Source organism: Kryptolebias marmoratus, linkage group LG13 (genome assembly GCF_001649575.2).
Source record: "Kryptolebias marmoratus isolate JLee-2015 linkage group LG13, ASM164957v2, whole genome shotgun sequence".
Lineage (NCBI taxonomy): Eukaryota > Metazoa > Chordata > Actinopteri > Cyprinodontiformes > Rivulidae > Kryptolebias > Kryptolebias marmoratus.
Genome location: NC_051442.1, coordinates 25,803,344 through 25,820,223, shown reverse-complemented (window position 1 = coordinate 25,820,223; position 16,880 = coordinate 25,803,344). Strand labels below are relative to the sequence as shown.

Below are 16,880 nucleotides of genomic sequence, written 5' to 3'. Positions count from 1 at the left end.
GGCTCGGGCATCTGGTGAGGATGCCTCCTGGACGCCTCCCTGGTGAGGTGTTCCGGGCACATCCCACCGGGAGGAGGCCCAGAGGAAGAGCCAGGACACGCTGGAGGGACTATGTTTCTCAGCTGGCCTGGGAACGCCTTGGGATTCCCCCGGAGGAGCTGGCCCAAGTGGCTGGGGAGAGGGAAGTCTGGGTCTCCCTGCTTAGGCTGCTACCCCCGCGACACGACCCCGGACAAGCAGAAGAAGATGGATGGATGGTCTTACCCCATCTTACTTTTTTTACCCATATTCTCCCGCTCGTTGCTGCTCAGCTGCTCCTGGAGGTATCGAGGTCAAAATTGAAGCTCAGAGGAGACAGAGCTTTTAGTGTTGCTGCTCCTTTTATTCTTTGGCTTTTAACACATGTTGAGACTTTTGCTCTTCTTTTTTTGTGTTTTATTGTTTTAGTTGTCTTTTGTCATTTCAGTACTTTGAATGTTTATTGATTTTTATCTGTACCAGCACCTTGTCACAGCTACTGTTGTTTTAAAGTGTTTTATAAATAAAGTAGTAGTAGTATTAGTAGTATAGTTTGAAAACAACCCTACTTTCTGACCTCCATTCATTTTCCCATCAACTGTTCTGTCCAAAGGGTAATTATGCCTGGACTGATTCTCTGGTCTTGTTAGACAAATTCTTACCTTGAGACTTTACATACACATGGAACATCTACAGAGACAGTGTCTCCATTCTTTATTCTGCTGGTTTTTGACTCAAAGAAACATGATTTATACAGAGATGATATTTTGAAATGTGTTGAAATAGAAAGACTGAAATTTATGTGTTCACCTAATTAGAAGTTATTCAAATGGTTTTGACAAGTTTTTTTATATAATGATTACGCTATGTCATTGCAGAAGATAGTACAGTGATTATAGTATCAGAATCTTGAACTTGGTAATCTAACATACAATGGTACAATACTGATTGAAATGTTTAATATTTAAGTGTATCCTATAGTATGTGATTGATTTTATCTACTCCGAACAGAATCAGTTTGAACAGGAAAATCTTCCCAAGCCCTCAGCTTCTGACCTTCTGATAATAATCTGACATGTGCTTGTTAGATAAAAACAAAGGGAGAGGTATCTTCCAAACCCTCCAAAAGCTGACACTTTAACCCACCTGAGTGACCTTCTGGATAAGCTGTTCACCTCAGCTGATCCTCAGTTGACTCTCAGATTCATGCTATCTTTTCACAGGCCGAGTCAGTCAACAGTCAACAGTCAACCTGCTTTGGCATTGTTTCCAAGAAAAGCCTGCTCCAATCCAGCTGTACAACAGATGCCAAAACCACCTCAATTGGCTCCTTTCAATGCAAAGGAGCAGAGATTCTTCTCCAAGGTCCCCTGGATGATGGAGCTCCTCGCCTTATCTCTAAGGCTGATCCCAGTCACCCTAAGAAGGAACCGATTGTATCCAGGATCTTGTTCTTTTGGTCATGAGCCAAACCTCATAACCATAGGTGAGGGTTGGAACATAGATTGACCAGTAAATTGAGAGTTTTGCCTTTTGACTGAACTCTACACCACGACTGATTGAAGCAACGCCCTTATTACTGTGGACAAGGCCCCAATCCATTGATCCATCTTCTGCTCCATCCTACCATCACTTGTGAACAAGGCTTCCAGCTACTTGAACTCCTTCAAGTGAGCCAGAGACTCACCCCGACCCAGAAGGAGCATTCCACCCGTTTCTGGTTTAAGAACCATGACCTTGAACTTAGAGGAGCTGACTTTCATCCCAGCCACTTCACATTTGGCTGCAAACCATCCCAATGTACGCTGAAGGTCATGGCCCGAAGATGCCAACAGACCCACATAAAGTACTATATAAATAAAGTTGATGATGACGATGATGATGACATCATCTACAAAAAGCAGAGACGAGACCCTAAGGTTCCCAAACCAGACACTCTCCAATCCATGGCTGCGCCTTAAGACCTGTCCACAAACAGGACTGGAGACAAGGGACAGCCCTGGTGGAGTCCAACCTGCACCAAGAACAAGCTTGACGTTGTGCCAAGAATGCAGACACAGCTCCTGCTTTGATTGTACAAGGTCCAGAAAGCCCTCAAATCCAAGGCAATCCAGGCACCCCATACTCTCGCAGCACCACCCACAAAATGCCTTAGGGAACACAGTCATATGCCTTCTCTAAATCTACAAAACACATGTAGACTGGAGAGTCAAACTCCAATGATCCCCTCACCAACCCTGCAAGGGTGAAGATCTGGTCCACTGTTCCATGAACAGAAGCAAAGCCACACTGCTCCTCCTGGATCTGAGGTTTGACAATCAGTTGGAGCCTCCCTTCCAACAACATAGAGTAAACCGAGAACCAGATCCCCCAGTAGTTGAAAACACTCTCTGGTCCCCCTTTTTAAAAGTAGGAACCACATGTGCCAATCCACATGCATTGTCCTGATCCTCCATGCAACATTGAGGAGACGTGTCAACCATGACAGCTTCACAACATCCAGAACTTTCAGAGACTCAAGGCGAATCTCCTCCACACCTAGCAGCATGCCCCAGGGAGCTTTTTGACTATGTCGGTGACCTCTGCCATGGAAATGGACGCATTATCCTCCCAGTGCCCAGACTCTGCCTCCTCAAAGGTGGAGATGGTGGCCAGATTAAGGAGATCCTCGAAGTGTTCCTTCCACCACTCAACAATATCCTCCGTTCATGTCAGCAGTTCCCCACTCAAAGTGACACTTAAGAACTGGAAGAACAAAAAGAGTTTAAATATAACTTATTTAAAAAAATTATTATCACATTTTGTTTCCATGGAGAAAATGTCTGCTTGTAAGAAAAAACAGCAGAAGGAATTTGAATTGATTTGGTCTTCAATAATTAAACACATCACTTATTAGACCCTCCAGGATTTTGCGATGTTGCGATCGCAACTATTAACACAAAATCAAGCAAACCCCGCAACTTTGCCCAAAACACCGCAACTTTCCCGCAACTTTAACTAAAATAACCCCAAATAACTCACAAAGAAGAGATGTGACGTCACATCCTGTTAACATCAGAATGCCGGGAGCATGCAGGAGCAGCGACCGAAGCCAAAATGTGCGCTAATGCTTCACATTTGCCCACAACGATTTCAGCAAAACACCGCAGTATCCAACATCCAACTTAAAACTAACTTCACTGCGGTGGCAAACCAGTTTCCTACCCAGCTGCAGGAGAGTGGGGGTAAGCTGTTTTGCACGTCCTGCAGTGTAATCATTGAATATAAACGCAAGTCAACCATCGACAAACACTTTGTGTCTGCAAAACGTGAGGAGAGCTGCAGACGAGGGACAATCCAGAAATGCTCATGAATGTCAGTTTATAAGCTATCAAAGTTCTCAAATAAAGCACCTTTTGATAATGTCAATGTTTGTTGGTAATTATCTTACAAAACTAGTAAGTATTTTTGGTTTATTATATTAAAAGTTATGTTTTTTATTGATTTTAGTAAAAAAAAAAAATCGCAAGTTTTCATCGCAACTTTTAGGAAAATGCCCACGAAATCCTGGAGGGAGTGACTTATACCCCTTTTCCACTGTCTCTATTTTAGAAGCCCCACTCTACTCTACTCTACTCTGCTCAGCTCTATAAAAAATGCATCGCGTTTCCACAAGCCAGTTTGGTCGGTAGCAGAGGATCGCCTCCTTGTGTTGGTTGCGGGGGGCTCTCCAAAGCCACACCTCCAGACTTCGGNGTCGGTGGGCGCGCAAGTTTCTGTTACGCTACCGAAACTTGGTGCCATTTGTGTAAACAACGGAAGAGCTATGAACAACGTTGGTCCTGTGTTGTTGCTGTTTTTTAAACTTATGGGGATTCTCCTGAGACTTCGGAAAGAGAAACTCAGTGGAAGAAATGCTCTGGATAAACATTGCAGGGTAAGCTAAGGCTGTTGTTTATATTCCTACCCTCACTCTTTATGCTTGCATCTGGCCACACCCACGACCAATGAGTGAACAGGAGCTATGCTTGCGCCACTCACAAAAGCAGGGCTGGCCCGCCTGGCTCTACTCTGAAGCAGGGACCAAAAAAGCAGGGACAGGCCTCGAAAAAATGCCGGTGGAAACGTGCGCAAAGCAAGCCAAGTAGACTGGAGGCGGGACCTTTAGAGCCGGTAGAAAAGGGGCATTAGTGGCTTGAAGAGTGTAGGCTTGCTGCCTCAGCATCAGGGACCGGGAGTGGGGGATGTTGGCGCTGGGACAGTGCTGTCCCTTTTTTGGGCTGGGCATTGGGTGCTTCCCTGGGGTGGCAGTGGGGTTGAAGTGATGCGGCAGCCAGCACTGAGGCAGGCTATGCCCTCCTGCCTGGCCTGGTGTGGGTTCCTGGGCGGTTTGGGGCCTGCTATAGCTCCCAGTGGGGTTTCTGCCTTTGTTCCAGGTTGGAGGAGGGGGTGTCTTCTTTGTGTCCCTGGCCGCAGTGCCCTGAACATGGCCTATTCGGATTCCATGTCCCCGACCAGTTGACAGCTCTGCTAATCTCTTTACCCAAGTGTCCAAAATATAGGGCCGCAGGTCTGATGACACAATAACAAAACTGATCAACGACCTTTGGCCTAAAGTGGCCTGGTACCAAGTACACTTATGAACCACCCTATGCTCGAACTTGGTGTTCGTTATGGACGCGTTCACTAGGGAAAACTCCAACACTGACACACTCAGCCGGGGGCTTGTGAGTCACCCCACGTACACCCAACGCCTCTCTTCCTGGGCAACTCCAGAGTAGGAAAGAGTCCAGCCCCTCTCCAAGAGCTGGGTTCCAGAGCCCAAGCTGTGCATAGAGGTGAGCCTAACTATATTTAGTTGGTATCTCTCAACCTCACACACAAGCTCTGGCTGCTTACTTGCCAGTGAGGTGACATTCCATGTGCCTAGAGCTAGTTTATGTCACCGGAAATTGACATGGTCAGGGATCCTCTCTCACCTGCCACCCAGCTTGCATAGCATTCAACCTCGACGGTCTTTCTCGTAGGTGGTGGGCCCACGTGGAGGTTGCTGGTAAGCTCCCACATCAGGCCTGGTTTTCCTATTCTGGGTGAGGTATCCTGATGATTATGACGTATCCCCATCACGGTTTTTGATCATTTATAATGAAAGTTTTTATGAAATCATGAAGTTTGTGTCCAAAATATTTCTCCAGGTAAATAGTTTTTAAGTGAGTGTACCTGTTTGAATATTACCTTAACCCAATTAATTACTTGATGTCAAAATTCTAAAATTTGGACACAGTAGTTTGTGTTAATCAAATTTTATGTTGATTTTTACTTTTGTGTTAATTTATTGTTAGTTCATTGATTTTATTTTGATTCATTTTTAAATTTTATAGTACAATTTTAAAAAATAAATTTGGTTTCTTTAATTATATAGGTATAATAAGAACTCCCTGTAATCAATAGATTTAGCCTGCAATTTTTGATATTTGATAAATAATAAGGGTGAATAAATACAAGTAATGCAAATATTTTTGATTTCCCATAAGATACAGTTCAATCTGTTATTGATTGATCAATTTGTTTTGGCCCCCCTTCTAACAAAATTCTAAACAGTAGCAAAGTAAATACAGTATTTTCCGGACTATAAGGTGCACCTAAAAGCCTTTAATTTTATCAAAAAACGACAGCGCGCCTTATAATCCGGAGCACCCTATATATGTAAGAAGTCGTAATGTTTTAGTACGACTTTGGTAAACTACAAAGCCGCACCACTTGCAGCATTAAGTCTCAGTTATAGTCACGCTTTGTAATGTTGCACAGGGCTCAGCGCACGGCACGCAGACCTGAGCGAGTGGTGTAGGTGTACCTGATGCTTACGTCGGTGCAGTGTTCTCCGAAAAGACAGGGGGCAGTACACTACATAACTAGTGGAAATGTGGTAAAAAAAAGAGAGCAGATGGTTGTCAACAATGACTGATATACCAGTATATGTATTTTCACACACCAAACATGGCTGCACATATTCAGGAGAAAGAGCTGTTGTGTTTCTGGCTGTGACACAGAGAGGATGTTTAAACTCAAAGCATTCAGTTTGACTTTCTTTGATTTATCTGCCTCAAATGGAATGTTGAGTACATATATGACATTATAAGGATAGTTAAGTGTACTGTATTATTAGTTGTAATTCGCCCATCATAGTACTAATATTTCTTCTCTCTGTGGTCTATAAACACTCCTTTTTATCGACTGCAGCAGTAATTTCCTTTCATGAGTTTCGAACCTTTTAATTATCTTTGTGATCTCTCACAGAGGGATCATATAAATGCTGATACAGGTGAACCAGCTCTGCTAGAGCACCAAAATTGTCAATTTTGAATAAAGCACAGCTCGCGCAAAGTTACAAAAATTAAGAGGTGCATGACGATGTGCCTTATAGTCCGGTGCGCTTTATGACAAAAGTTCGAAAATGGACCATTCATTGACAGTACATCTTATAATCTAGTGTGCCCTATAGTGCGGAAAATATAATACTGCTCCTTTTAGCTTTTAATTTGTGCACTCCTCATTTAAGTTTTTCTTTTTAGAGCTTTTTTTGCTTGTTTTAAAAACTCAGTTTTAGTCACTCAGCAGTCAGCATTCACATTGCATTTTCACAGAAAATTCAATTTTTGAAATGATGTGGTTTTTAAAAGCTCCAGTTATTAGGGAAATATATGAATCAGATAAGGATGTACTGATTTGGTTTAGAACTTTTTACTTAATCAGAGCAATGTTGCAATATGTTTTGCTGAGAAAACGTTATTTGTCAAAACTGAAAATACAAATATGGATGTAATGAGTTTTTTACATTGTCCTTGATAGTTATAGGGACAAGTATGATGAAATGCACATCTGAGGAGAAACAATTGGTGTTCCGACATGTTTTGGTTCACAATCCTACTGAGAATTGTTTGCTACAAGAGAAAAAATGCACTGACTGACTAAATAAGGTGGATAAATATATTTGATGTTTTAATAACATACATGAACATATTTTTAAAATACTACAGTTATTAACAACCACGATGAACTTGCACACAACAATTAGGACACAAACGTTTTATCCCTTTTAGTAACACTCCGACAGGTTGTAGATGATTCAAAGTCTCGTTGTAATTTCCCTTTTGAATAAGGTCTCAATAAACCAGTATTGTCATTCTATTCGTCTGTGCTTTGTTGGAGTATGACTTCTTCAGTATGAAGTGTAAAGAAATACATGTAAAAATATGGACCTATCTTCAATGTCACTAAAAGTGTCACATGTGCTGTGTGTGTGTGTGTCTGTGTGCTAAATGCAGGTATAAAATGATCCAAAACTGTACATTAGTATAGTATAGTTGTATTGTTGACTGTTTAATCAGTGTTGGTGTATGGTTTCAGGTTTCAGATGGGAGTCTGACGGTGCTAACCATAACTCGAGAAGATCGTGGGGCCTATACATGTCGAGCCTTTAGCCCACAGGGAGAGGCCATCCACACAACACGGCTGCTAGTGCAAGGTTGGCACATTCATTTATTTATTTATTTATTTTAGTAATTTTATGCTTTGTTGTGACACAATTACTTGCATTAAAAATATTTTGTTTACATTTTTATGATTATATTTTTTCAAGTGCTTTTTTAGTTTAATTATTGTTTTTAATTTTTAGATAATTCTATATTCTCAGACAGTACATATTGACCTGTATTCCACCAAACAGGTTAGGGAACTTAAAAACTGAGAAGGATAAGCTTCCCTGACAAGAGGTTATCAAAACATAGACCCATTAAATTATAATAGAGTGGGTTTCAAAAGTATTCATCCGTCTTGGTAGGTCTTACAACCTGCAATAAATTATTTTGGATTTTTTTTTAAAAAGCAATTTAAAAGTAACACTTTATACATGAAGTTAAATGGGGGAAAAAAACCTGTATTAAATAATTCTAAAAAATATAAAACTGAAAAGTGGTGCATGCATATACTGTGTAGAGCCACCTTTTGCATATGTTCCAGCATGATGTCTCTTCAGGTCCGTCTCTATGATCTTGGTTCATCCAACCAATAGTTTTTATTCATTGTTCATCATTAAACTGCTGCAGTTTCTTCAGGTTGGATGGGTCCTGTTTTTCAGTTAAATAAATATGCATGGACCACTTTTGAGTTTCATATTTTTTAAATTATTTATTCGAAATGATAGAACCTTTTTCTCAGAGAACACCTTAATATTATTATTTAATACTATTTATTATTTTTAACACCTGAAAGCTGCTTGAATGACTCAGGCTGTGAAAAGTCAGATCTTCAGGTCTGATAAAGCCAACAATGAACTACTTGGCCTCAATTCTAAACGTTATATCTGGAGGAAACCAGGCACCATTTATTACCTGCCCACCACACAATGAAGCCTGTCAGTGAGCATGCTGTAAGGGGAATTTTTTCAGCTGCATAGACTGGTCAGAGCTAAGGAACCAACACCATCCCCACACTGAAGCATGGTGGTGGCAGCATCATGTTGTAGGAATGCTTTTCAGGAGCAGGGTCTTCTAGACTGGTCAGGATTGAGAGAAAGCTGAATGGAGCAAAATGAAGACATATCCTAAATGAAAACATGTTACACAGAGCTCATGACCTCAGACAGGGCTGAAGGTTCATCTTCCAACATTACAACAACCCAAAAAAAACAGAAACAGAAAAGAAAACACAGGAGTGGCTTAAGGACAACTCTAGAAGAGCCCAGCCAGATCACCGACTTGAACCCCAGAGAACAGCTCTAAGGCCCTGAAGCCCTGTCTATGCAAGGATGATTTTTGTGAACATGTAAGAGCATTTTATTGTTTCAGCCACATGGAAACAGGATTTTAGGGGCCCGTAAACTGTTTTTTTGGAAACTGGGTTCCAGAGTCAGAAAATCTTAAAAATCTGTTCATGTGGACAGTCCAAATGCAACCATTTGAAAACAATGTCATATACCCACTCCTTATCTAACCTTTGACCCCAAACATAACAGACAAATCAACAGTAATAACAATACTGATAGATTGCATGCTTGCATTTGTGCTGCAGATGCTAGCTTCTCAACTAAAGTAAAACCTTCATTTAATGTACTACTACAATGAACAAACATGGTTGATGAACAATAACACTGTCCTAAATAAAGCAATACAAAATCCCTGATTATTACATCAAGGAATCTAAGGCTAAAAAGATTTTTAATTTTCTTTACTGAGCTGTCAACAATGCAACAAAACAAACGTCAATATGTTTTGAACATTGTTAGGAAAACCCTTATCTCCAGCCATTCCCCAGTAGATAGTGTCCCTGAAAAGCATCTATTGTCCACATATGTGAACTGACGAGTCCTAGTCCGAGTCCTAGTCAACACTCACTGTCCTGCACTTTTGTGGTCTTGTATTTTAATGTGATACATAATAGAAATTCCACTTTGTCAGTCCACAAAAAAGGATTTAGTTCTTACTCTTGTATATGCCATCCTCATCATTTTCTACTTGTGCTAACAATTAGCAAAAGCTTTATTATATGGGTTGTCATTTTCCGTGTGTCCATATAAATAAATACATTTCTGGGTCGGCCCTGCTTCGTGGGCGGCGCAAGCTTAGCTCCTGTTCACTCATTGGTCGTGGGTGTGACCAGATGCAAGCATAAAGAGCGAAGGTAGGAATATAAACAACAGCGTTAGCTTACCCTGCAACGTTTATGCCGTCTGTCCCCCAGCTGAAGGCGCTGTAAAGCCTGAAATCTCCGGCGGATAACAGCTGTCCTACTCCGTACAACAATCGCTGCATCCAGAGCATTTCTTCCACTGCGCCTCTCTTCCTGAAGTCTCAGGAGAATCCCCATAAGTTTAAAAAACAGCAACAACACAGGGCCAACGTTGTCCATATCGCTTTTGTTGTTTACACAACTTGCTCTAAGTTTCGGTAGCGCACCCCCCGCGCTGCGGCCCCGCCCCCCGCAACACAAGGAAGTGTTCCTCTGCTACAAACTGGCCGGTGTGAACGCGATGCATTCTTTATCAAGCCGAGCCGAGTAGAGCGGAGTAGAGCGGGACTTCTGAATTAGGGCGCGTGTGAAAGAGGCAAAAGTCTTCATCTTACACCTCCCCCTGCAAAACAACAACATAGCAAAGTAACAAACAAAAAAATATGGAAAACTATGACTTTGTCTTTGTTATGTTTCCACTGTGAAATTAACCATGTAAGAGGCTTGATGAAGGTTTCAATATAACGCCTAGACATGTCAATAATCATATCCAATCCTTTGCCATGGAACAGGAAGTGATGATAACTCACACATGCTGCAGTGAATTTGAACCAAATTTCACAAGACTGATGAGAATTATTCAATACATACCCATAAATGTCAATTTATTAGCATTGCTACCTCTTTACCATGTTCAAGGAAGGTGGTATAAGTCCCTGAGTTATTGTCTGATCTGACCTAAATTTGTCATGGTCAATATATGTGTACAAAACATACATGTTGAATGTCAGATTCAAGGCTGACAATTAAAGCCATTTACTGTTAACAGATGTAGCAATAGGAAAAAATGGTGATGCTTACTTTGATGCCGTTTTAGACACAAGTTACAAGGGGGCACCAGATCAAATTTATCGATCAACAATATTTAGAGTTCTTGATTTGGGAATAACTGTAATTTTTTTTTTTTAATTTTTTAGTGCGCAGGCGCGAGAGTGCATGCTGCCTATTACAGTAGCTCCCGTTCGAGTTTTTCTTAATCTTGTATTTAACTTTCTTTAACCTTTTTTTTTCTCTCTTTTTTTTCTTTTTCTTTTACTTAGTGACACGGTGTCCTCTTGAAACATGCTAGTTAACAGAGTATTTGTTTTGTTTTTCGTCGGGGAACTGCTGCTCTCATTCTGTATCGCCGCAGCGCAGCAGCGTGGCTTTGTGTACACCCGAGATCAGCTGATAGCACTGAGGACGGCTAGCATGGATACCGGGAAAATAAACATTCCTGAAAAACTCAAGAGACGAACACACAGAGGGTGTAGAGGAGGAACAAAACAGCACTCGCCAAAAGCGAGGGCGAGACGAAGGAAGCTCATGGAGAAAAAAGGATACAAGCTGCGTCTCCCCTCTCTCATCATGGGCAACGTGAGGTCACTAGGCAATAAGATGGAGGAGCTAACAGCCTTAGCTAAGAGCCAGAGAGAGTACCAGGAGTGTAGTTTGATGTGTTTTACTGAGACATGGCTACACCAGATCATCCCGGACGACAACGCTTCAATTGACGGTTTCCAGACGATTCAGGCCGACCGAAGCGGCAGCGAGAGCGGTAAGCGCAGAGGTGGCGGGCTTGCTGTGCTTGTTAATAACCGCTGGTGTGACCCGGGTCACATTACTGTCAAGGAGCGTACCTGTAGCTCAGACATTGAACTGATGGCTGTTGGACTCAGACTATATTATATTCCGCGTGAGTTCTCTCATGTGATTATAGTGGCTGTTTATGTTCCTCCCTCCGCCAACCTGACGGCAGCATGTGACATCATTCATTCAACAGTAGCACGTCTCCAAACTCAACACTCAAATGCCTTCATGGCCATATCAGGGGACTTTAACCACGTTATTATAAGCAGGACACTTCCTGAATTTACTCAATATGTAAACTGCCCCACCAGAGAGAACAGAACGCTGGACCTTCTGTATGCTAATGTAAAGGAGGCATACAGCTGCTCCTTCCTACCCCCTTTGGGGAGATCAGACCACAACTTAGTAAAACTCAGCCCCAGCTATGTCCCACTTGTGAAGAGTCAGCCTGTTACCACACAAACTGTAAGGAGATGGTCAGAGGAGACTTCTGAAGCACTGAGGGACTGCTTTGAATCAACAGACTGGACTGTACTCTGTGAGCCACATGGAGAAGACATTGAACATCTCACAGACTGCATAACCGGATACATTAACTTCTGTGTTGACTCCACTGTACCAAACAAGACGGTTAAGTGTTATCCCAACAACAAACCATGGGTAACAAAAGAGATCAAAGCACTCCTGAATGAGAAAAAGAGGGACTTCAGAGCAGGAGACAGGGAGGAGGTGAGAACAATCCAGAGGGAACTAAAGACAAACATCAGGGATGCAAAGAACACTTACAAAAGAAAGCTGGAGTGGAAACTACAGAACAATAACATGAGAGAAGTATGGAATGGAATGAGGACAATTACTGGCTTTAGGTCCAAAACCATCAGAGGCCAGGAGGGTGATGTGGACAGGGCCAACAAGTTAAATTTGTTTTTTAACAGATTTGACACAGCAGGACTCACTCTCCCCCACCAGATCACCTCTGATAATGACCATCAGCAGCATGTGCATATCACTCCCCCTGGTTTCACATCCCTCCCTGAGAGTGTGCTGCCTTACAGTTCATCTCACACCTTACCCCCTCCCCCTTATCACTTCCACCCCTCCCCCAGTCATCTCCCCCACAGTAAGCATCACTGCCGAACAAGTGAGAAGTCAGCTGCAGGAACTCCACAGTAACAAGGCTGCTGGCCCCGATGGTGTCGCCCCAAGAGTACTCAAAAACTGTGCCATCCAGCTCTGTGGAGTTCTGCAGCATGTCTTCAATATGAGCCTGAGTCTGCAGAAAGTCCCAGCAATATGGAAGACATCCTGTATCGTTCCAGTCCCAAAAACAACGCAACCCAGTAACAACGAGGACTACAGGCCAGTGGCTCTGACATCACACATTATGAAGACCATGGAGAGGCTCGTTCTGGAACAACTGCGCCCCATTGTCCAACCACACCTGGATCCCCTTCAGTTCAGCTATCAGCCCCGCCTAGGAACAGAGGACGCCATCATCTATCTGCTAAACAGGTTATATTCCCACCTGGACAAGCCGGCTAGCACTGTGAGAGTTATATTCTTCGACTTCTCCAGTGCCTTTTAACACAATCCAGCCTGTTCTCCTGGGGGACAAACTGAGAGGGATGCAAGTGGATGCCCCCCTGGTGTCCTGGATTATGGACTACCTGACTGGCAGACCACAGTATGTACGATTACAGAACTGTGTGTCTGACAGAATGACCAGCAACACCGGAGCCCCACAAGAAACGGTCCTCTCTCCATTCCTATTCACACTGTACACCACAGACTTCAACTACTGCACAGAGGCCTGCCATCTTCAGAAGTTTTCTGACAACTCAGCAGTAGTTGGATGCATCAGCGGTGGTGACGAGGACAAGTACAGAGCGACAGTGAAGGACTTTGTCTCCTGATGCAAGCAGAACCACCTACAGCTCAATGTGACAAAGACTAATGAGCTGGTGGTGGACCTGAGGAGAACAAGGGACCAGTGACCCTTGTGTCTATCGGAGGGGTCAGCGTGAGCATAGTGGAAGACTATAAATATCTGGGGGTACATATCGACAACAAACTGGACTGGGTCAAAAACACTGACACCATCTACAGAAAGGGCCAAAGTCGTCTGTACTTTCTGAGACGTCTGAGGTCCTTCAATATCTCTCGGACGATGCTCAGGATCTTATATGAGTCTGTGGTGGCGAGTGCCATCCTCTTTGCTGTTGCATGCTGGGGCAGCAGACTGAGGGGGGCAGACGCCAACAGACTCAACAAGCAGGAGATGTTGTGGGAGTAGAGCTGGACTCTCTGACTGCAGTGTCTGAGAGGAGGATGCTGGCAAAACTGCAGGGAATCATGGACAACAGTTATCACCCTCTCTACGCCACTGTTAGGAGTCACAGAAGCACATTCAGTACAAGACTCATTGCACCTAAATGCACCGCTGAGCACCACAGGAGGTCGTTTCTACCAGTGGCCATCAAACTCTATAACTCTGCCTGAAACATGTGAACCATAAGTCATCTGTCAATTAATACACCTGTGCAATTAATTTATTTATCTACAACACCTTAATCTAACATGTGCAATATCACTACAATCGTCATTATTATAATTGCTGTTTCTATTTATACTGTCATCTCTATTTACACCGTTGCTATTTCTTTTCATTTCTTTTTTATTTATTTTTAATTCTTTTTGTGTACTAGAACCAGAACCAAACAAGGAGAAGCAGCATTCAGTTTCTATGCACCACAAATTTGGAACAAACTTCCAGAAAACTGTAAAACAGCTGAAACACTGGGTGCCTTTAAATCTCAACTTAAAACCCACCTGTTTAGAGCGGCTTATGGCTAAATTAGGGTTAGAGTGCGGGTTTTTGATGTCTTTGATGTTTTTCTCTTTCTTACTGTTTATTCAAGGTCACATGCTGTTTTTATTTTGTTTTGTTTTTTTAATTATATAAAGCACCTTGAAATGCCTTGCTGCTGAAATGTGCTATACAAATAAAGTTTGATTGATTGATTGATAAAACATTTCTTTCTTTTTTTACACTTCAACTCTAATGCTTACTTGAACGGTAATATTTGCAATTTCCCCCCGGGGATCATTAAAGTATTCTGATTCTGATAACTGAATAATTGTAAATTTAGCACTATGTAATTACTCTGAATTATGTGAACCAGATTTAAAGAGTTATCTTCACTTAATGATTCAATGAAAATAACAATCTGAAGCAAGAATGAACTCTTTTTGATTTCAAGGAAGACTTTCATTAAACTTTATCTACAGCATAATAATTTTTTGAACAGGATGTTTTTGAATTAGGATCTATGTCTAAGTTTTATGCACACAAGAATTTGGTCATTTTAGAGTATTTTGATAAATAATCAGTGATGGGAAAAAGATGGAATACAGCACGACTTTCACTTTTCTTACAAGGCTCAAATGAAACACCAAGAACTGATACTTCAGAGGAATGTCTCAGCCTAAAACAGACACCAAAACAATCTCTTGTGATTTTACGCTAATGTCAATTGTATTTATGTGTTTAAGAAGAAGACTTTATTTGCGGTTAATAGCACTCCTGCCAACTGAATGGTTAAAAGTCATATGCAGACACTTTATTACAGCAATACTAATCTTTCTGAGAAAAAGACCACTGTTAAGCAGTACTTTTGCTTAGAGTGAATAAGATTGTTTGTTTGGGTAACAGGGTATATGTTTTTTTTTTGGTATATAGTGAATGCATTTGTGTTCTGTTCTGTTGCTGTTATTACTTGTCACGTAATGCTGCTGTGACACTGTAGGACAGAAGAGACTGTGTTCAAGAGAATGCAGAAGAAGATGAGACTGAATGAAGTTCTGTAACAGTGTCAAGCATCATGATACACTTGTTGTAATAAAGTTTGTGAGTTTATTCTCTGTCTCTTTTTTCATTACAGCTGTCACAGTCAGCACAGATGACCTTATCTTTTCCTTATCAAAGATTATGTCACTGGCATGTCTCCTGTAATGACAAAAATCAAATAAAGTTTGTTAAAACATTTGACTAATTTCTTATTAGATATTTGCATCCATAAAAATCACCAACACTCATTTTTCACATTTCAAAACATTTCACAATCAAATGAACAAATATAATCTCTGGACAAATGTGTTTTTATGAGTCTTTAACTATGTAAAAAAAATCTCTACTGATAAAATATCCTGAGAGTGTGTAATGTAAACACTTCTCGAGGGGGATACCAAGAAGGTGATGACAAGAATTCTGTCATTAAAAAAATGACCTTTTACACAGAATGATTGGTGACACTCTGGCCCATTCAGCAATCTACTGCATTAAACACAATCATCTCTACGCATCTTCACGCTTCTATGAAGAAGCCAGATGTGTTCATGAAGGAAACCCCACCTTTATGACTTCTAATCTAGACTCATTTTCCAGCAATGGATGAGTGCTTGTAGATTTCATTTGTGTTTAATTTTGGAGTAACTCTTTATATTTCAGATTTTTATTATTACCCTTGTCTCCAAACATATGAGATTAAAACCCTTTGTCCATGAGCTTGACTCTGCAAAACTCGAGAGTTGATCCAGTGCAGGATCAGAGGCTTTCCATTGGGTGATACTACCCTCTGCTAACTTGGTTCTTAGGACCTACCCAGCCGAGGTTCCACGCGAACTGCACCGAGCCAATGATTTCCCGTCAGCAGACTGCAAGCCATTGTTTGGCCTGGGAGTCACTGGATGAGTCATGGCAGTGACTGCTTCAAAAGCACCATTTTCTACAGCCATTCTGATTTGCTTTTATGCAATGTTTTGCTATGTAAGCCTTCTTTGGCTCACCAGGCATACCATGACCTCCATGTTCACCATTGTTGGGTGTTGCCAAAAAATGACAGGAGTGTTGAACAGAGTTTTTAGACAATCCTTCCCACATCAAGGCACCACTCAGCTGTATGGAAAACCATAGTGACCATGTAGAATTGAATTAGGTCAAGGTGCATAGTGCTACTCTTGACAATCGAAAAATGGCAAAACAGGTTTTAAAACTTCCAAAAAAAGAAAGAGAAAGAGCCTATTCAGTCTGGATAAAACCCTTTTTATCCCCCTTAACTTTTCTTTTTTTAGTGACAGCCATGCTGATTTTTTTACTTAATTATGTTATAGTTTTCTGACAAGGCCAGACGTGAGTGGAGTCAAAACGAGCAGACACTGACAAAGGTTTAACCTTTTATTGAATAACCCCAAACTAGTTGGAACGATAGTTCCAGAAAGGACACTCACAGACTGGAGCGGGACTTGGCTGGAACCAGGTAAGACAGCCAGGAGCTGCAAGTTGAAGGCAGCGTCGGTCTTTGTTGTTGTGGCTTAGGCGTTTAGACAAGTCCGGGGACAGGCAAGGGGTCAGAGCCAGGGAGACAGAGAGATGCAACCAGATCCAGAAGGGGAGAATCCTGAGGGCAAAGTCCAGAGTCCAGAAGAGAGGTCTTCACCAGGTATCCAAGTCCGAGACAGTATCCGATAAG

At 41.9% G+C, this 16,880-nt stretch overlaps 1 protein-coding gene across 1 annotated transcript in view; it reads left to right on the top strand.

Annotated features, from left to right (window-relative positions):
- LOC108245953 (protein turtle homolog B) overlaps positions 1-16,880 on the top strand; it is a 202,803-nt gene that overhangs the window by 95,494 nt on the left and 90,429 nt on the right. Inside the window, exon 5 of the mRNA XM_017433219.2 lies at positions 7,405-7,522. Coding sequence (XP_017288708.1) covers positions 7,405-7,522 — 118 coding nt within the window. The remainder of the gene's footprint in view (positions 1-7,404; positions 7,523-16,880) is intronic.